We start from the raw sequence: 21,851 nt of genomic DNA, 5'->3' as shown, positions 1-21,851 counted from the left end.
CACCACAAGCTACCTCATCCCATTTATATTGTAATGTAACTACTCTGCATTGTATATTGTACATATGCATATTGAACATTTTTGTCTTGTTTACACTTGTTTAAGTACTTGACTTTCTATTTTATACTTATTATACTTTTATAATTATCTATTTTTACCTAGCACACTCTCAGGAGCAGAACAGAAAGAAGCATTTCATACAAAAGTATATTTCTGTATGACAACTAATACAAGAAACTTGAAACTTGAACTTGAGTTTGTTATCAGCGAGCCAGGTGCAGATTCTGCCGAGTTCAGAGCTGAGGGCTTTTTCAACCTGCAACTTGTCCCTGTCAGAGACCAGCAGGGCTGAGTCATCCGCGAACATCAACAAGTTTTTCAATGATGCAGTATACCAACATGAGTTCAGGGACTAAAGTTCAAGATCGGTCTAACAACCATTTTGTTTTCTGCTGTCTGAAGCCTATTTTAAAGGGACACTACACCCATTTTAAGAATTCATACATGTTTGTGATGTCATCAAGTATCAAATCTGGAGTTGCTCCATAGAGAATTAATTGGGAGAGATGGTAAAGGTGACATTGAGAGCACCCAGGGGAATGTTCTGAGTTCATGGGTACATTTTCTGTTTCAGAACTGAAAACACTACAATATAATAAAGCACATTTGAATATAAAAAATAGGCTTAGCCTATTTCTCTGTTTTATGGTTTTGTGAGAGAGTAGCTTGTGTTTACAAATATTGATTTAACTTCCCTAGACCATGGAAATAACATTGGAATTCTTAATTTAGGTGGTGTTCCCCTTTAATGTACTTTGGGCAGCTACTGTACCAGTGTTAATATGGGCTGTGTGGTTGCTCTAGTCTAACCTGTTAACATGGGCACTGTGTGGCTGCTCTAACCTATTAACATGGTCACTGTGTGGCTGCTCTAACCTGTTAACATGGGCACTGTGTGGCTGGTCTAACGTGTTAACATGGTCACTGTGTGGCTGCTCTAACCTGTTAACAAGGTCACTGTGTGGTAGTACAAGCATAATTGAAGTGAGGCTGCATGAATGTGGTTGCCAGCATTTCTAGTGTCCCTCATTGCAGGGTTTTCTGGTGAGGGATTCGATTTTCTGGTTTACATTTGGTATCACTTTGCTCCAGTTAAGTTATACCTTTATTAATCCCTGTGGGGAAATGTGTCACCCGGATACCAACTTCAGTTGTAAAGCCAGTACCTTGGTCAAAGGTAACGGCAGGAGTGCCTCGCATACATGTCATTTGGTGTGGGAGGAGACTGGAGTACAGAGAAAACCCACACATACAGAGAGAACATGCCAACTCCACATTGAAAGGCAGATTTCAATACAATTCTGAGTCAAAGGTACATATATTTGTTTTGGCATTTGATGTGTCTTTGCATATTTACCTTTGACAAATTAAGGCTGGTCTGCTTAATTTGTTTGAGTGTGCTATGAATCTTTGCGTTGTATGGAATGTTTGGGGGTTACGTGTCGTCTTGAATGGAAACTTCCAGATTAATGTACATGATAATACAAAGTAGCAAGCCAGCGTGTGTAGACCTGTACAAAGTAGCAAGCTGTGCAGGAACATTGTGTTCAGGTTGCCTGGCAACAGTCCAAGTTCAAGAGCACAATTGTGGAACAATTTGTTGGTCGACAACTAATAAATGGCGATTGTAGAACTGTTGTATAAAAGCAATATCACACTCGAGGTCATGCCGTTGTGATCATGGCTGTGATAATCTTCTGTACTCTGCCTACAGCCTCGTACCTACGACTGAATCACAGCCGTAATGAAATTCAGTATAACAGCACTCCCTCTCGTGTGATATTGCTTAAATATTCTTCTGATCACCACTCAAGTTGCATTAATCACCAATTCTTTTATATTATTAGGCAAAGACAAAAAATAATCCATAATGGGCTAGAGGTCATAGGTGTTAGTTTGGCAGCAGTAGCGGATGCAGTTGGATTGGAGCTTTAGTTTGCCTTGTGTTGAATTTCAGCTGAAATATGATACAACTCAAGTTCACCAAGTTACATCTTTTGACAAATATGGCAGGTGCTGCTGACAACAAGATACAAGATTCCTTTATTGCCACACAACCAGGTTGGTGGTATTTGTGATCGGTACAGAGTGTATTAAGCTCTACAGTAACAGTACATAAAACTGGAACATAGATACATTTACCCCCCCCTTCCCACAATGGATACATAATACAGCACAGCACAACAAAACACACAGAAGAGTCTACTCTAGTCCATCAGGTCAGGAGCTTGGTTAGTGTAAGGGGGAAGAAGCTGTCCTTGAAGCGGGTGGTTTTTGAGAGGATGGACTTGAGGCGCCTACCTGAGGGCAGGGGCTGAAACAGGGGGTGTGAGGGGTCCTTTGCAATTTTTCTGGTGCGGGAGGTGAAGATGGAGTCCAGGGAGGGAAGGTCACACCCTATGATTTTGGAGGCCTTGTTAAAATGATGCGCTGACGTTTTTGAATAGTGTTTTTGCGCAGAACCGTATCAGACTATGATTGATGAGGCGAGTATGCTTTGGATGATGGCGGTATAGAATTGGACCAGCAGGTGGCGTTTGGTGTGGGAGGAGACTGGAGTACAGAGAAAACCCACACACAGAGAGAACATGCCAACTCCACAGAGAAAGGCAGATTTCAATACAATTCTGAGTCAAAGGTACATATTTGTTTTGGCATTTGATGTGTCTTTGCATATTTACCTTTGACAAATTAAGGCTGGTCTGCTTAATTTGTTTGAGTGTGCTATGAATCTTTGCGAATGTTTGGGGGTTACGTGTCGTCTTGAATGGAAACTTCCAGATTAATGTACATGATAATACAAAGTAGCAAGCCAGTGTGTACAAAGTAGCAAGCTGTGCAGGAATCATCTAAATTGTATATACTAACTATTAATCTGTTGGCTGTAAACCCAGTTGTACAGTAAATGACCAAGTATGGCTTTGTCAGCATTCCAATGTACAGTGTGTCCCCCCCCCCCTCCCTCCAATGTACAGCCCCACCCAACCAACTCCAATGTACAGTTTCTACGTCAAATGTATATACACTCTTTTTCTGGACACTTTTTGTATCACAAACAGTACTGTATTTGCAAATCTGGTATGTTATAAATGTATAGATGTAGCAGTACTGTCTATCTGTATGTCGTGTGTGTCATATGATGAATTGAAAATGGGGGACCCTGATGTAAACAAGACAAAAGTCTTTCTCTGGTCTGCATCCCCTTAACAATTGTATGTATTGAGCTGTACTGTACCCATTCTGCAATCTGTTAATAAACTTTTCAATCAATCAGGTTACCTGGCAAAAGTCCAAGTTCAAGAGCACAATTTGTCGGTTGACAACTAATAGCTAACAAAAAAGGCCCAGCAGCCCTGTACTTCACCAGGCAACTGAGGAAGTACAGGGCTGCTGGGCCTTTTTTGTGATGGAGGTGATGTTGGTGTCCCATTTTAAGTTATTGTTGATGTGGGTGCCGAGGAATTTGAGTGAGTCCGTCAGGGTTATGAATTGGTCAGAGATTGATAGTGGGAGTATGTGTGTTTTTTTGGCAGATCTGAAATCGATGGCTATTTCTGTGGTTTTGGAGGTGTTGAGCAGGAGGTTGTTGATGGAGCACCATCTCGCTGCTCTGTCCACCTCTCGCCGGTATGAGGTCAATAATAATAATAATGCAGGACCTGACGCAGAGGTCTTTAATTGGCACGCAACGACACTCAATGTTAGCGGCACACAGCGGTTAGTTAGCACACACACACACCGGAACACACACGCATGCATTGTTTTTGTAGGGTCGCCGATGCGATACTCCTCTGTGCTTAACCCATCCCGTCATCCTGAGTCAAGACAGGCAAGTCTCAAGCAAGTTTGAAACTTTGGGTTTCACGTCCTAAACAATTTAACATTTCAAGATTTTAAAGCCAACAGATTAATAGTTAGTATATACAATTTAGATGATTCTGCACTAAGACACAACTTCCTTCTCTGCTTGCACAACTTGATTGGTGGCTGACAGTTTGGCCCAAAGTGAAACCGTAATCAGGGAGATTAAGTTGATTTCTTTACATTTTGAGTATCAAGTCTTTCACGTCATAATAGGCTCATGTCCGAGTGAAGTCAGAGGTGTTATAAAGTCAAGTTGCTAGTCTGAAGTCCACAAAGTGAAGTCATGTGACTTGAGTCCACCTCCATTTCCTGATGTCACGCACTACGTAGAAGAATTGTTTGACCGCTAAAATAACAATAAAATCCCTGAACACAATAACCAGACAATACATTTTATGAAAACACTCACTGCAATACATTTTACTTCAATAATTGTTCTACAATGCATTAACATAGTCAGTTTAGAGGCTAAAAACAGAATAGTTTAATTTAAAAATAACTCTCCAAATAATTTCTTAAAATAATGACAAAGGCAGCGTGATTACAGCAATTAATTTGTGCAAGTATTAACGGCACCATCAGTGATTCGTGATATGCAGACAAGTTTTCCCTGGAAGAACCTCTTCAGTGCTGGAGTTTAAAACACAACACGCGGCTCATTGCAAGTACAAGCTTATGCCATCAGTGCCTCAGCATAAAATATATACCCCCCCCCCCCCCAATATCAGGTGTCAAACCACTCTCAAAAAATCATTCAGCCATAACATTAGCTTCCCCTCAACCAAACACACAGAGGCCCTGATCACCAGAGCAGAAGAGACGCCGCCAGGCTGTGCTGCACTACATTTCCCTCCTTCATTTTGTTATTCTGAACCAAGGCGCCACTACAGCCGGATACAGCAGCAGCAGGGCTGGATAGGTGTGAACTGGCCGTATGTCTTGAATTATAAAGTTCTCAAGACTCTTTATTAATTCACAGTGTTAGAATAGACCAGATGCTTCACCTCGCTTCCAATTTTAAACTTCTCTCTACATCGATTTTCAAAACGCACCGGCACCAAACATGACGAACAACAGAAAGTAAAGCATTTTGTGAGGAGTGTGATGAGGGTTTGGTAAACGGACCCGTCGTCCCACTGATATCTACTTTTGCACATTGCCAAACCTGAGAGCTTAAAAAGGGAGATGCTTATGGAAGGTAAAACGATTGCTTTACTATATTTTTCATTCCAGACCTTATTGATATGTTGTTTCCCATCATTTATGATTGTGCATATATAAAACCTCACTGATAGCTTTAGTATCGAGAGATTTGGCATCGAGCCTTCAGCTGCAGCTTCACAGTGGGCTTAAACACAGTCCAATGGGGCGATCGTTTAGGGCCTAAACGGAAATAATTTTTTTTTTAACTCAGTTGTCCACCTCCATTATACATTATACTCAGAATGGTCTTTATTCCCAAAACAAGGCAGCAAACCATGCTTGTTTTAAATGTATACTTCCATAAATCTGTTCCTTTGGTTACATCCGTGCCGGAAGCAGGCAGTTGTGCCCCCCCCCCCCCCCCTAGCAATGTTACCGAAAGGGAGAAGATAAATGAGCCTTGAAAGGCATTCTATGGGGTTTATCAAGTGGGTGGAGTCATCATCCTCATTGTCTCATCGTCTCACAGAGATCAGATGAGCGTAAACGTTTTTCATTGACCTTCTTCTCTTTTTGAGAGAAAAGTCTGTAATCTTGAAGCCTAGCTTCACAGGTCTGCTCTGAATTAGATCAGCTATTAATTGCAACGCGGGGTAATTACTCTAAGGGTCTCGGTATACTTGCTTTTTTATTATATAGAAGATTGATTGATAACTTTATTAACAGATTGCAGAATGGGTACAATACAGTATGGCTCAATACACACAATTGTTAAGGGGATGCAGACCAGAGAAAGACTTTCGTCTTGTTTACATCAGGGTCCCCCATTTTCAATTCATCATAAATTGAAGTATAGATTTTTTGTTAACTATCCACTATCCAGATTTGCAATGTAAACACTTTGAGGAGGTTATGTTGAGATCACGGCAGGAAAATGTCTCAGATCCGTTTTAGTTTATTTGCAGCTTTCCATGTGTAGTTTTAGTATTTAGCCGGTCACATCGACACTGCTAACGTGTACCGTTAATTTCTGAGGATATAAACAAATATGCTCCAAAGTAAAGTAGGATACACGGCTCTGCCCTCTTGCGAACAAGTATTTAAAAGCAAGTATCCCGAGATTCTAAGGTGAAAATCACCCAAAGAAATTTAAAGGGAAAACCATAGAAGCTGCGATTCAAAATCACAGAGAAAAAGTGCATTTCTGATGTGATATCACCTCCTTCTGGTTAGTTAAAGACCTTCTGGGTCACACAGACACACCGTAGGTTATTCAACCTTGGCATTTCCAACAACACAGCATTCATAATCAAACGAGTTGCAAGATGTAATGCAACCTTTAACATTTTACAAAGTGCACATAAAAACTAAATTTACAGTACATGCTTGTCGTCACTTCAATTGCTGCCTTTACATTAAGAGGCTCCTCCCCCTAAAACGATGTTGATTTATTTAGCAGATAATCACACGTATCCTAAAACAGTTTTGCACACATTCATTTAGTTTGATAGTTATTGTGAGTTTGACCATGTTCTCCAGTGATGTGATCAGGGGACATTGAATCCTTGTGTCGTGTTAATTCAGTGTCCTCCGATGACATCACTGGAGGACATTCAAACTCATTAGATCTCAATAACTATCAAACTGAATGAACGTGTGCCAAACTGAGCTTTGGGATATGCGTGATATTATGTGCAAAATAACATAGTATGTGTTTTGGTTAAGTGGCACTTTAATTATAGGCTACATCAGTTCAGTGTTATACCTACATACATGCTTGTCAAAGATATGTCCGATACCACGCCCATTGGGAAACAATTTAAATGACTAAACGTACTTACTTCCAGTCATACTCGTTTCAGATTCAGAGGCATGCGAGTGTGAGAATATTGCTTTGAGAATAAGTGCTTAGCAAGAACTGAATCCCAAAAGCCCTATGGATTGTCTTCCTGACCACATAGGCTTTAGAGCACAAATCTGAAACTTCCCTCTACTGTTCAATTGTTACAACAGTGGAAATATATATTTTTTAAGACTACAGTGAACTTTGTGTTGATAGACTAGATTGATTAGTTAACTTTTTATATACCACATTTGTTATTTTGGCTGGTTGAGAAAGATTGAAAACTAATTAAAACTAAGAGATAAAGCCATTTCAAAAGCAGTTCACCGGAGATGTTGGATTTCTGTCAACTGCTCTCCTGACTCTGACTATCAACCGTTGCCGAGTTTCAGAGGCTTTCACTTTTAAAACCATACAAAACTTTTGGTTGGCTCAACCGGACAGGCACAATCTTTCATGAATATGTTGAAAAATGTCTGCCAATGAAGCGTGTGTCACGCTCCCGTTACTTTTGGAGGTAGATGATGATGATGCAGAGAGTCCCGACCAATCCCAGTGCCTGAAGGCCAAGGAACCAGAGCAGGAGCCAGAAGAAGACGATCACTACCGGCTCCACGATCTTCTCCCCAAAGTACATCTGGCTGAAGCCCATACCGCGCAGGCCCTTGTTCAGCATCCCGAACAAGGTCCCCATCCGCTCGCAGTCGTCCAACAGAGGCACCCTGGTGGTGGGGTTGTCCAGGTGGGGCCACCGGGCCGTGGGGTCAGCAGCGTGTCTTGGCCTGGTTCTAGGGTCATCCTGGGGAGAGGACATCTCGTTAGGCTGGAGCGTGCGCACACACATGTACACAATATTCCCCTGGTATGTCAGTCACGTTCATCATTCATTTACAAACCTAGGGCGTTGACCTATGAAGCCATATGAAATCAGTTTTATTTGTCCAAATTCCATTAACTTTTTTTTCCAAATTCCGTTTTTTAAATTTTTTTTATATTTCAGAATTCTGTATTTTGCTTTGTACGCTCATTTTACCATCAGAAATAGTGTCTAATAAGTGGGAATGAATACATTTCCACAATTTAATAAGATATAACAGTCCATTTAATAGGGCTGTCTTAAATACGTCAAAGCTTCGTTAGATGGGCATGGGATTCGAATATGAAAATAAAATTTGATTATTAATTTTTTTTAAATAAATGATATATATATGGTATATATATATATATATATATTTTGCTAAATCAACTCTGCCTCTCTTTGTTAACTACAACAAGCAATGCTGTTTGTTATTTAAGAAGAGGTCGGACTCTGCACTGACAGATTTGTGTTCATTGTGCTGCTTTTATAAAGCCTCAAATGACGGCTTACAATATTTCATGAAAGCAAAGTGTTTTTTTGTCTAAGATTTAAAAAGGTTTAAACTTTACAGCACTGACAAAGTTGAACAAAGTGCTGCACAAGTCCCACAACATAAAAATAATAATAATAATAATAAATTTTTTACAGTTGATTCCATTTTTATTGCTCAATTCTGCGATTCCGTCCGCGATTCCGTGAACGCGGATTTCATATGGCTCTACTCATAGTTGATTAATCAAAGAATTTAGCCAATTGTTATGTTTTTGCCACGGCTAATATATTGGAGGTCATCAGTACGTCACCCAATGGGAGGTCGGTGTATGGCACATGCTCAGATTGGACTGGTGGAGCACTGAGGGACCAAATGGAATGTGTTATACGGTACCCCTTTTTTTTCAAAGGATATGACGCGATATGATGGCAGTGACATCTCCTCCATTTACCCTCCTTGGTTTTAGCTGGACCCGCTAGGGTCAGCCTACAAGAGGGAGGGGCATGACTGACTAATGTCTCAGAGTCAGTGTTTTGAGCCTGCAAGCTACCACACTAACTTTATGCTAGCAAGCCTTTCTGTCAATAACGTTGTTGACAAACAATGAATATGATCCGACAGTGTTTTTTTGACAACAAGGCTGGGGTAGCTAAAAAGAAGGTGGGGTAAAGAGCCACACAGGAGAAGGGGGATTCGCTGAGATTCAAATTTATACCAGTATGATTGGATAACTGACAAAATGATAGATGTCGTTGTCTGGGTTTTCCAGCTCATCCAGTGATCAACTCTAGAGGCCCCTTGAGATCGACTGGTAGATCGTCAAGACATGGTTGGTTGCCCACCTCTGAGTTAGACCATTTTCTACCCTGCAATAATTCCTACACATTATTTAGCCTCCATCATTCCTCACATTTTTATTCCAAATAGGGAATGCGTGAGGGACTATACAATACAAACTAGTTCAAGAGATAACTGCAATGACACTCGTTACTATCAATGAGATTTCTGAAAATACTGGAGAAATGTCTATATGATCGCATTGCCCTCACAGGATGTTTGTAGGTTAGCTAACTAACTAGCTCTACCATCCATACAGATGCAGACACACAACAGCCAATCATGAGAGAGTGGACGGCGGTCATGAAGGACAACGTTTGAGAACACGATTAGCAAAAATCAAAGACTGTTAACATGATAACAAGGCATTCAAATTAAACTCTTATTGATTTAGTTAAAGATACATTTTACGGGCATTTGGCACTAATTTTGGACCCTGCTTATAGCATTCAATAAATAAATATTTAAGACCTTCCCAAACAGAATTTAAGACTATTTAATAAAAGTTGTAAGGATCCACGGCCGTCCTGTGTAAGGTCAGGAACACACAGGACGCTGAAGCGCTGTGAAATGTCAATTCTCATGTGAGCAGGAGCTTGGCTGTTCACACCAGAAGCAGCAAGTCAACAAGAGATTCTGCTCTGCTCCAATCACATGTAGAGGCACCTTCCAATTAATCTAATCGGTCAATATGGAAAAGGAAACTGGCTGCTCTTCCTGGCGCCAGTGTGTCTCTGGTGTAAAGCTAGACAGACATTTCCTCTGCACAAATATGTACTGTATGTACTTAGGCCTCGAGAGCGCTTCTGGTGCCGGCTGACATAGAAACCCCCTGGCAGGTAAAATAATGTTCTGCTCGCACACGTGTGCTTCATCTCCACTGCTACAATCCTGAAAACACTGATATATTAGGTGTCTTATGAGCAGCACATCCAGACAGATACCGATGTATCACATGACATGGGTGTATTTCACCCAGACAGAGGGAGGTTATAATAATAATAAGACGTTGGCGCCCTCTTAAGGCAGAGGGACGCAACATGCATGCCTGTGAATGACACATAATCTTGACCAATCGAATGGTTGGAAAAATTTACGACTCCCAGTCGACCAAAGTTTTCTTTGGTCAAAGACAGCCCTAACAGTATGTATTGTGTGTGTGTCCAACCCTTTCTTTTGTATAACTACGTCACTGATATTTGCAGGAATTCCAAGGCGGCAGCTTAGCCTATTTGTGTATTCATCAATTATTGCATTCTCAATTAGGGTAAAATATTTGTAGAGAATACAATTGTAGAGATGCATTTCAGTGTGTTGAGGGGGCGTATCCATCTGTTCATTGAAAGGAGATGTCCAGTTAGTATCATGATTCATAATACATGAAGCTTTCAAATGTCAATAAATTCATGGAACCAGTGTGATCGGTTGCTATGGGAGATGGTTACCTGTACTAGCAGGTGATAAATAAATGATCACTGCTGTTGAACCACTAAAATGAACTAAATTGTAGCAAACTAGTTTCATTACTTGTTTGTGGACTAACTAGCTGATATCCTTTACTGACAACTGATGGGCCAATCAGAGTAACCCGAGTAGATTATGCAATTATGCACTCTCTTCAGGGAAGCAGATTGGATCTGAAATGGTTAGATTCTGTTGATCCAGGGGGATAGAGATCATAGCTTTAGTCATAATTTTCAACAACAGCTCTAACATTTTGGGTTATTTACAACGAATATCAACATACACTCTGTAAAAGAATGCACTGAGATTGAAAAACAGGATTTTCATTGTACTGAATCTTTAACGTCACATATAGCTGAAACAAAACCCATGACTGAAACAAATCCCATGACCAGAGTCATACTTTGAGAGCCTTAAAGAATGTGGTATTGCTAGTTTGTCAGGTGGCTGGCACAACACTCGCTGTTTCTGTCATTCGTTGCTGTCATTTTGGAATGAGCAAACATTACTAATATATAACTTTATGTGGGCAAGTTTTACAAAAATATGGTCTGTAATGCACTTATTGGAAGATAGATACCCGAAACATTATACCTGCAGGACTAATGCACGCAAGGCAGCTGGCCATGATGGCATCCCCCATACTATTAAACTCTGACTCTATTGCCTACACAACTGTGTTACCCATACTGTACGACACTGAACTCTGTTGCCTATACTCAATTTATATACCTAACTAATGCTTTCACTGTCTACAACTGCCCTACACTGTAATCATAGTATCACTATCCTTTTCGTGTTGGGAATGGCGTCCGGCAGGGGGGGGGGTCACTTCATGTATGCTGATGATTTGGTCATCCTGTCGCCAAATAGTAGTGGTTTCCAAGAGCTGCTCAATATCTGTTCTGATTATAGAGTAAGGTATGACGTGAAATACAATGCTAAGAAGAGTGTCATTCTGATTTGCAGGACTAAAAGCGATAAGGAATTTTTCCCCCTTCTTTTTCCGTTTTTCTCCCCTCCCAATGTTAGTCGTTATGCCAATTCCCAATCCCCTTCCTGGTCGTTGCGCACTCTACCCCCTACAGTCGGTCTGGGAGGGCGGAGACTATCACATGCTTCCTCCGACACATGTGTACCCAGCCCACCCACTGGGAGAGTGTAACGTGTGGAAGGTCACACTACCTCCCTCCAGATCCATCCCTCGCTGTGCAGGCGCCCCGACCAAACTGTAGGAGTCGCTGTTTACAACGACCCGGACCCACCCACCGGCTTCCCTCCCGCTGACTCTGCGAATCGAGCCAGTATGACGGCCGGCCAAGCCGGAGGCAACGCTGACAGCCGGATTCGATACCAGTGTATCTTGCGTTGGTGATGAGCGCTTAGTCCGCTGCGCCACCCAGCCGCCTCTTTTCCTTCTTTTTATCTGTCTGGGCTGGTGCTGGCCGTCTGCTGTAGTACAAAATATTTGGGTCACATTATTACTGATCAAATGAGTGATGATGACATGTACAGACAGCGGTGTGTACTGTATGCTCAAGCTAACATGCTGAGGAAGAAGTTCCATTTCTAACAAAGTTACGGCTCAAACACCCCGAACGCGGGACGCGGGTGAGCGATCAGCGCTTCACTTTCGCTCCCATGTTAACAGGCGTCGCTGTTCACACCGTCCACCGGGCGGGCGGGAAGTGAATTTTCTCACTTCGGTTGGAATTAGAATTTTCACAGAAATACACTCAACAATATCTGCATTATTACCACACATATAGATGTTGTTCAACCAGCTAATGTGTCTGTATCTTTCCCAATACAAATAAACCATACTATACTTTTTCAGGAGTAGTCACACTGATTTCATCATTCTAAAATTCATTCTAACATTCTAATTAATGAGCTAATAACAGGTTATACATGCAAAATGGACAATTACAGAATAGAACACTGGAACTGGAATTTTTTTCCTTCTAAATCTTCAAACGGGGACTGACTTTGCATATAGACTAGGCATTTACAGCTGTTCCAATGTAAATCTGTGCGCTTCCGCCCGCTCTGAAGTCGGACTCGGTGTGGAAGGCCACGCAAGCTGTTCTCGCACGAAACCCACGCGTGCCTGGCGTTAACCTGTTTAGGGTAGCGCTGGGCGATACGGCCTCTAAATGATATTGCGTTATTTTTTGGCCATATCACGATACACGATATATATTGCGATATTTTGACATTTCCTCTAAAGCACTTAAAAATGCTTGATTTAACCCTTTGATGCATACAGTCACGCCAATATGATGATTATAATAAGTCCCTGCAACATAATTGCATTATTAAACCATGAAGATGCTTTAAAAAATTATTTTATGAAAATGTACTAAGAGTAGTCTACTGACAACTAATATAAAAAAAAATTTACATCTAAGACTATTTATATAAAAACTCTTGGGTGCCTAAGACTTTTGCACAGTACTGTGTTTTCTATCCACTTTAGCCAAACACACATATATATATATATACACACACAGTGAGAAAATAATAATCACACACAAAGGGATAATGGCTTATAGCAGACTTAATGATTTTAGAATATTTCAGATAATGAAATTAAATGTTTATATCATCAACTATCCAGTTAGTATTTATACTGTAACGTTTGGCTACTTTAAATCATTGAATGTAGAGAGAGCGAGAACGCGTGAGAGCCAGCCTGTCATTAAAGGGGAACTATCTTATAAATGGCCTTTTTGAGTGTTTAGCATCGTTTCCTAGCTATGTGAACTTATATTAATATGATCTATGTCTCTAATTCTCATATTGGCGCATTCTTCCAATTCTCCTCTCACAATATTCACCCTCACTGAACTGAGTCATCTGAAAATGTGATGATTTGTGATGTCAGAAAGACACCGCTGCATGATAATGGAGAGGTACAAGATGAGCTGCACAGTGGTTGCAGCCCAGGCTCAAAACGGCTTAAGATCTTAAGGTAGAAAAATGCTGTTTTTGAGGACTTGATTAGAAATACAAAACAATGAATAAAAAATAAAAAATAAAAATTACAGAGGTAATAGACTCACAGGAATTGTGTAAAAGTGCCCAAAATAGTGAAAGAAATAGTAAAATAGTTCCCCTTTAAAGGTCCGTGCTGGTCTGTGTAATGAAATTACAATTGCATGTCATTTAAGGTCCGCGCTGGTCTGCGTCTATAATGAAATGAGAGGAAAGCTCTGCGCTAAAGCAAGTCTCATCTCAGCCGCAATGTGACATATACTCGATGTTCACGATATAGTAATTTACTACATCTCATGTAGAACAAGCCGCGATACATCAAGTATACTCGATATATCGCCCAGCCCTAGTTTAGGGCATATTGCACTCCTCTCTATACTGCCCCCCTGTTGGTCAAGTTTAAGCAGGCTAGCTTTCATAAGCTCCAGGTTGCTTGTTACAATGACTGCCTGAGGATTCTGCTGAGGAAGCCTAGGTTCTGCAGCACCAGCAATTTTTTTTGTGGCGCTGGAGTCAACTCCTTTCATGCTCTGCTGAGACACCTGAATGTACAAATGTATCTGTCGTCTGAATGTGTCTCAGAACAGGATCATCCTGTTGCTGACTCAACCTAGTCTCAGTGACATCAAGTTCCAGTCCTGTATCTGGAAATATTGGTACAGTGCCCTGTTGTAGAGCTGCTATTGGTTTATGTTTTTATTTATTTTGATCTAATTTGTTGATTATGTTTGTGTGTTTTTTACTCTGTGGACCCTGTGTCTGTTAATAAAGATGATTGATAGTAATCATAATAATCTTAACTACCGACCTCATACTATAGCCTACCCATATACTCTGTATGATATCATGTACAACAGTGCACTGCTGTATACTGCATATTTAAATTTGTATATTTACCGCTTATGGATATATATATATCCATACTTGTCTGATTATACCTGCATATAATCCTTCTATATACACCTGCATATAACAATACATACAAGTATAATAATGCTGTATAGTATACACAGTATATATATTTACTCTCACCGTATATATAGCCACACCTGTCTGTACTTACCTGCACATAATCCTTTTGCATATCTGTAGATAGTGATACTCTATATCTGTACATATTCCTCCTAGGCAAAGTAAAATATATTGTTGGTTTCCTGTTGGTTGTCAGTTTGGCCATGGGTAGGTAGGGAATTTATTTTATTTTATTCTTTCCCACTGCGACTATGGATAGGGAATTTCTTTATTTAATTAAAATGTTCACAACAACATGGATGCATGTACTCTGCCAGCATGTTTAATATCCATAATACTAAATGTTTGACTAAGATTTCTATGAAACTTTATTCTAAAAAAAAATAAAAAAAAAAAATAGGATTTTTTTTTTATATATATATTTTTTTTTAAACTCATAAAATATATTGGGTCGCACCTAAATCGGCAGGGTCGGTCGGCAACCGGAAACCAACTATTAATTTTGTTAGGCCCTACCTACTCTTACTAGTTATGCTGCTGGCCAGTATGCCTACTACCATACCGTCTTTATACCTGTATCACTGTACATATTATATTACAACTATGTACATACATCTGATTAGCACTACAGCCAGTAGTACTCATTTATATATTGTGTACCCTGTTTAATAACCTGTACATTGTATCACTATTACACTTTACCGTTACATTTTAACTCTAGTTGGATGACAAACTTCTTAATAGATTCATGAAAAGACAATCAAATTCCTACATAGTTCCCAAGGAGCTGTGTCATTATTTATTATCACTGAAATTAATGGAATTTGCTTTGAAACTAACTTAATAAAAAGGACTTTAACCCTTTCACTGCCACACGACAGAAGGTTAATCCTTTACTATCACACAACCGACGGTTCGGCTGTCGTGTGGCAGTGAAAGGGTTAACCTTCTGTGTATTGTCGCAGTGAAAAGGTTAACTGTTTTGGTAGTGCGGCAATGAAAGGGTTAATGGGGAATTCCAATATTTGTAAAACCTGGACCCTATTTTTCCATTATGTGGTGTCTAAATGAATAATAGCGACAACAGTAATTGGTCCAGTACTGAGAGAGATTGCTTCAAACGTTTTTTTTTTATCCACTTTTTCTCAATATTTTTCTATTTTTCTCCCATCCCAATTTCGTATTGCCAATTCTCCCCTCCCCTGTCTTGAACGTTGCTAGACTATGCCGCTGTAGTGAGGATAGAAGCCTTGCATCACGTGTCCCCTCCGGTACACGAGGAGGCAGCCTATCGCATCTTTTCACCAGACAGCGCGTACTCTGTGGCGAGGAGTAACGCGTGGGAGGCTCACGCTGCCCCCGATACTTCCTGTCTCTGTTGTGCAGGAGTCACCCAACCGACCTGTAGGAGTCGCTGTCCACAACGTCCAATCCCCCCACCCATCGACTTCCACCCGCTACCTGTCAATTGAGATAGTATGACGACTGGTCCAAGCCGCAGGCAATGCTGACACCGGGATTCGAGACCGGAGTCTCTTGCGTTTTTAACCTTTATTTACCAGGGTAGGTTCACTGATAAGGATGCTCTTTTTCAGCAACGCCCTGCTTCACATTCACAGTTACATACATTCACACCTGGGAGCTGCCTAGTACAACCACAGTCTGACACTGTTGGCCACTGAGCAGCTCCACTGGAACAGTTGGAGGTTAAGTGCCTTGCTCAACAACAGTTGGTGTTGAGGGGCGGGAGAGTTATTCATTCATGTCTCCGCCCACATTTGTCCTGCCGGCCTGGAGGATCGAACCGGCGACCATGTAATCACACGGGGTACAAACATGCACGTTAATATATAATATCCACTAAAAGAGCTTTTTGCCACCGACAGGCTCAGATTGTCATTATGTGTCTGACAACATTGTGTAAAAGATCCCTACAGAGATAGACATTTGCGTTTGTGCTTCTTCCGGTCTCTGTTTATCCATTTCACTATTTGCGGCCAGAGCGTTTTTTTCTGATGTTTACACAAGAAATTGAGAAGGGGAAATAAATCCAATATAGATATTTTATCATCAGTCATGACTCAGTTGATATTTTGTACAGACTACTGGCTTATTGAGCGATTGTTTTTGCTGTTTACCTGCCAAGCTTTTGTGTGTACCGATGCCAGGTCAACACAATAGCTTTAGCTAATAACGTAACCTCCACTCTGTCTGCAGCAGGTCTCTCTACTCTTGGAAATTTTTTAGGAAAAGGTGCTTTGGTATAGTATTTCATTTTCTTTAGGAAAAAGTGCTTTGGTATAGTATTTCTTCACTTGGACTGGCAGTAGTCATCAGGGTAAAAATGATCGCTATAGACCCAATGGTCTGCAAGGCGCAGTATAAGGATGGGTGTTGTCATCTATTTGTAGCATAACTAGTAGCCACACTTTCAGCGTGTTCCTATCCAACAAAGGTAGTCTAAGAATACTGTGCAGTGCCAGTGTGGTTTGATATTTTCTTGATACAAGGATATGCGCAAACACAAACTATTGTTTTATATCTTTTAGATAGCACAACGCTTTTTGTACTCCCAACGAAACAACCTAATCTTTCTAAATAACTCACTAAAGTTCCCACTCTTCCTGCAACAACTCACACCTGGCAGGATTTCAGAACGAGACTTCTGTTTGAGCCACACTGTAGTAAAATAAATAGAAGAGTCTTCAGACAGACACTCATAACAGCCTGTCAGTGGCAAAAAAGGGCTATTTTAGTGGACGTACTTTGACATGCATGTTTACCATTGTGTGATTACATTGCAGCCTGTTTTGCCAGCTGAAGCGATTTCCCTCAATACTGGACCAATCCCCATTATTAATTTGGCCCCCACGTGATGGAAATATATAGGGTCCAGGTTTAAAATATCGGAATTCCCCTTTAAACTGGCAGAACCCCTAGGACTAGTCTTATTTTTTTAATGTATTTTATTGACCCTCTTTTGCTTTATATGATACTGTTGTGATGCTTTTCTGTTGTCTGAAAAGAAGTGTTTAAATGTTGTAACCCTACCATACCAGGCATGTTTGTAAAATTGTTAAAGGGGCTATGCGTTATAAATGTCATTTTTCAGTCTCTAGCATTGTATTATAGTAATAGGAGTTCGTATCAATGTGTTTTTGGGCCTAAATACTATATTGACGAATTCCTCAGCTACAGCCCATCCCCTGTTTGCCTCTAGTAAATCAGGTCATGTTGATTTGACGACCTGGTGCACGTCACAGGGCGCTGTTTATAGCGCACGGTGATGTGATTGGCTCTGTGGTTTTAGTAATGCCCGCCTCCATTCTTCGACAGACAGACCGGCGTTAGCTCTCGGGACTCGGGAGCGATCGCTAGCTAGTTAGCACCAGCCGGGGCCGGCGTTAGCAACCGGGAGCGTCGCGGAGCATTCAGCCTGCTGGCTACCTAGATCCACTTCAACCAGCGTCGCGGAGCATTCAGCCTGCTGGCTACACAGCTTGTCGGTGTGCTAATAGCCTCTGCAAGCTAACGGTAGCTGGCTCCAGGCTATTAGCACATCGACAAGCTGCTGGAGCTCCCGACGCTCGGCTGGTTGAAGTGGATCTAGGAATGCTCCGCGACGCTCCCGGTTGCTATCATGTGCAGGTCCTCTTCTCAGACCTGTGTACTGCACACGCATCATGCAAGCTACACATCGCTGCATGTTGATCAATGGTGGCCCACTCGGTGCATCACAGTGGGCTACTATTGTGCTAACAACAACCGCGGTGTCCGGCTTGTCGGCCGGCATGAGTGCTCGATTTAAAATGGTTCTCTCCTCTTTGTATACCTTTGTCCTCACAAGTATTCTGCCAGGGAACTTATGGATACGACAATAATAGTAGTTATAAGGTGTTTGATCATTGTGTCGTTGTACATATTGTGTATACACCGTTAGAAGCTAACGTAGCTTAGCTTGGTAGCTATTGTGCTAACAACATACCCCGACGTCTAGCTTGTTAGCCGGCATGAATGCCCGATTTAAAATGGTTCTCTCCTCTTCGTATACCTTTTTCCTCACAATTATTCTGCCAGGGAACTTATGGACACGACAATAGTAGTAGTTATAAGGTGTTTGAGCTTGTAACGTTAGTTAGCTCATAGCTATCGTTTGAGCTTGTAACGTTAGTTAGCTCATAGCTCTCGTGTACCACGATAGCTATGAGCTAACTAACGTTACAAGCTCAAACACCTTATAACTACTACTATTGTCGTGTCCATAAGTTCCCTGGCAGAATACTTGTGAGGACAAAGGTATACAAAGAGGAGAGAACCATTTTAAATCGGGTATTCATGCCGGCTAACAAGCTAGACGTCGCAGCATGTTGTTAGCACAATAGTAGCCCACTGTGATGCACCGAGTGGGCTACTATTGATCAACATGCAGCGACATGTAGCTTGCATGGTGCAGTGCTTTGCCCCACAGGTCTGAGAAGAGGACCTGTGGTACCCTTGACTGAGATTTCATAATCAAAACTGTTAGATCAACCCTGAAAACTGAAAATATCTGTGGTAATAGTTCATAACATGGACTCTCAGAGTGATGGAACCTATGTTAGCTTCTAACGGTGTATACACAATATGTACAACGACACAATGATTTACATTATTACAAATATGGTAACGTGGTTGTGGCTTTTACAAATAGTGGTAACATATATATATATAGATAGACAGTACTGCTACATCTCTATATTTATGACATACCATATTTGTATGTAACCTGAAACCTAAGGGGGGACCCTGATGTAAACAAGACGAAAGTCTTTCTCTGGTCTGCATCCCCTTAACAATTGTGTGTATTGAGCTGTACTGTATTGTACCCATTCTACAATCTGTTAATGAATGGGAACTGGCTCCCCATTGCTGCACGAATCCGCTTCAAGGCCCTCGACCTAGCATACCGTGCGGCAAAGGGAACCGCTCCCGCCTACCTCCGGTCAATGGTGTCTAACTACACACCCTCAAGACCCCTACGCTCTGCATCTTCTGGCCGCCTCAGACCTACTCCTATCCAAGCTCCGGGAGGGTCATCAAAGAGAAGTCGCCTATTCTCAGTCCTTGCCCCACAATGGTGGAATGAACTACCCACCCCAGTTAGGACAGCCGAATCACGTCCAATCTTTCGCCGTCGACTAAAGACGCACTTCTTCAACCATTATCTGAATTAAAAAAAAAAAAAAAAAAAAAAAAAATATAACCCTAACTAACCGTACTGTCATGCACTTGTCCTAATAAACTAACCTACACTGTAGCACTCAACACTTTGATGAACATTGTTACTCAGCTGATAGAGTTGTGCCCTTCCTGATGGCTTGTCGTACAGAACTTGTAAGTCGCTTTGGATAAAAGCGTCAGCTAAATGACTAAATGTAAATGTGAAGTTTTCAATCAATCAATCAATCAATCAATAAGACCTCCACCTGGATGGAATGACGGGGAGATGGGCGGAGCTATTTGGTGGGTGGCTGTCACTCAAAGTGTGGGTGGAGCCAAGCCAATAATAGCCTGCTTTCATGAGGCTGAAAAATGCTGGTTTTGAGTACAAGATTAGAAATATAAAACAATGATTATTTTTGGAATAAAAATTACACATGTGTTACATAGACTCACAGGAAGTGTGTAAAGTTGCCCAAATAGTGCTAGGAATAGCACTGCATGACACCTTTAATACATAATACATAATAATAAAATAAAAACTTCTATGTGATAATTTGATAAGCTTTCCTAAATGCTTGAAACCTTTCCCGTTACCCGAGTTAAACATATTGTTTGAAAATATCTGCAAAAGTATCAAAGTATCACCTTTATGTGGCTAGTCCCAAATCTAAATGCATCTCCTGGGGAATCAAAGATGGCAGCTCCTCATTTTCTTGTGTGCCGGCGAGGAGCGGCCATCTTTGATTCCGCAGGAGATGATGATGATGACAAGCCACGCTAAAGTGAAATGGTATACTGCAAATATTTCCAAACAATATGTTTAGCTCGTGCAGCGGGAAAGAGTTAATTGATTTTAGAAAGTTTATCAAACTGGCCAATTTCAGTCGAGAACTCTTTGCGCTTAGTTACCTTTACGATAAGTTTACCGCAACGGTAGCGACCGAAAATTACTTGACAGACGGAGCGTCGCGAGACTAGCAGCGAGACTAGAAGCACGATTTGTGCTACATAACATTTACACTGATTTGTCATCACAAAGCAATTATCAGGACAGAGCACACTACAATTAACATGTTATAACATTACAATTAACGTATGTAACGTTAGCCAAACTACTTAAACTAACAAACCACGCTAGCTACAGGCCAAACAATCAACAATCACATGTCCACAATGATACGTGGTACGTTAACGTGGAAATGACTCATAGCTAGCTCTAGTCCACTCTGACATAATTCACTGATCAAAGCCGACACAACTGAACTATTTGATCTATGTTTACCTGGCGGCGTGTGTTTGGTGTTGATGTGTGGGTGGGTTGATGAGGGGCTTGCCACCTTCGACCCTCCGATGTTACTCGCTCCTCAAACTCAAATCTACGCTGGAGGACAGCAGGATGCTCGTTCACAGCTGATACTGCAGCAGACATTTTCTATAAAGTCACCAGCTTTACTGGCTGGCTAACGTTCGCTTGCTAAGTAGATCTATACAGTGGCTCAGCAAGCTTAACCCAACTTTGAGACCAAAACAACAGCTGGTAATGGGAGGGGGGACAACTTCGATGCATTTCCTGATATTCCAACCAGGTTGTTCACAAGAGAACGGAAGATGTTCTTCCTCTGTTAGCGTTGGGTTGGCACATTATAGTAGCGCGTTGCTGCCCTCCGCTGTTTGACTTTATTGATTTAGCTAGCATCCTACTGTACATTAATTTTATTTAAATTATTTACATTTCCCTCAAATTTGACATACCTTGTAATAATATTATGTATATAATATATATATTCTTACCGTATACATATATATCCACATCTGCCTGTACATACCTGCATATAACGCTTTTACATATCTGTTGATACCGTCTTTATACCTGCATCACTAGGCTACATATTAATATTACAACTTTGTACATGATACATCCAATTACACTCAGTAGTACTCATTTATATATTTTATACCCAGTTTAATCACCTGTATACTGTACATTGTATATCAGTATTGCACTTTACTGCTACATTTGCAAAAATTTTAGATGCCAAACGTATTCTCAGTGTATTGTAGTTGTGCTGTATAAATAATCACAATACATTTTAATCTAATCTAATAAAGTCTGCATT

The 21,851-nt window shown here is 41.0% G+C and overlaps 1 protein-coding gene across 1 annotated transcript; it reads right to left on the bottom strand.

The window, feature by feature from the left end:
• Nucleotides 1–4,302: 4,302 nt before the first annotated feature.
• On the bottom strand, nt 4,303–21,308 carry fam241a (family with sequence similarity 241 member A). Its single transcript, XM_084309637.1, has 2 exons — nt 21,017–21,308; nt 4,303–7,709 (listed from the first exon to the last, which is right to left on the bottom strand). The coding sequence occupies exons 1-2, from the start codon at nt 21,161–21,163 to the stop codon at nt 7,416–7,418; spliced, it is 441 nt and encodes a 146-aa protein (XP_084165763.1). The 5' UTR covers nt 21,164–21,308; the 3' UTR covers nt 4,303–7,415.
• Nucleotides 21,309–21,851: the final 543 nt, after the last annotated feature.

The sequence above is a fragment of the Notolepis coatsorum genome, assembly GCF_963971535.1.
Source record: "Notolepis coatsorum genome assembly, chromosome: 3".
Taxonomy (NCBI): Eukaryota; Metazoa; Chordata; class Actinopteri; order Aulopiformes; family Paralepididae; genus Notolepis; species Notolepis coatsorum.
The sequence above is the reverse complement of the archived record's forward strand: the minus strand, read 5'-3'. Positions and strand labels throughout refer to the sequence as shown.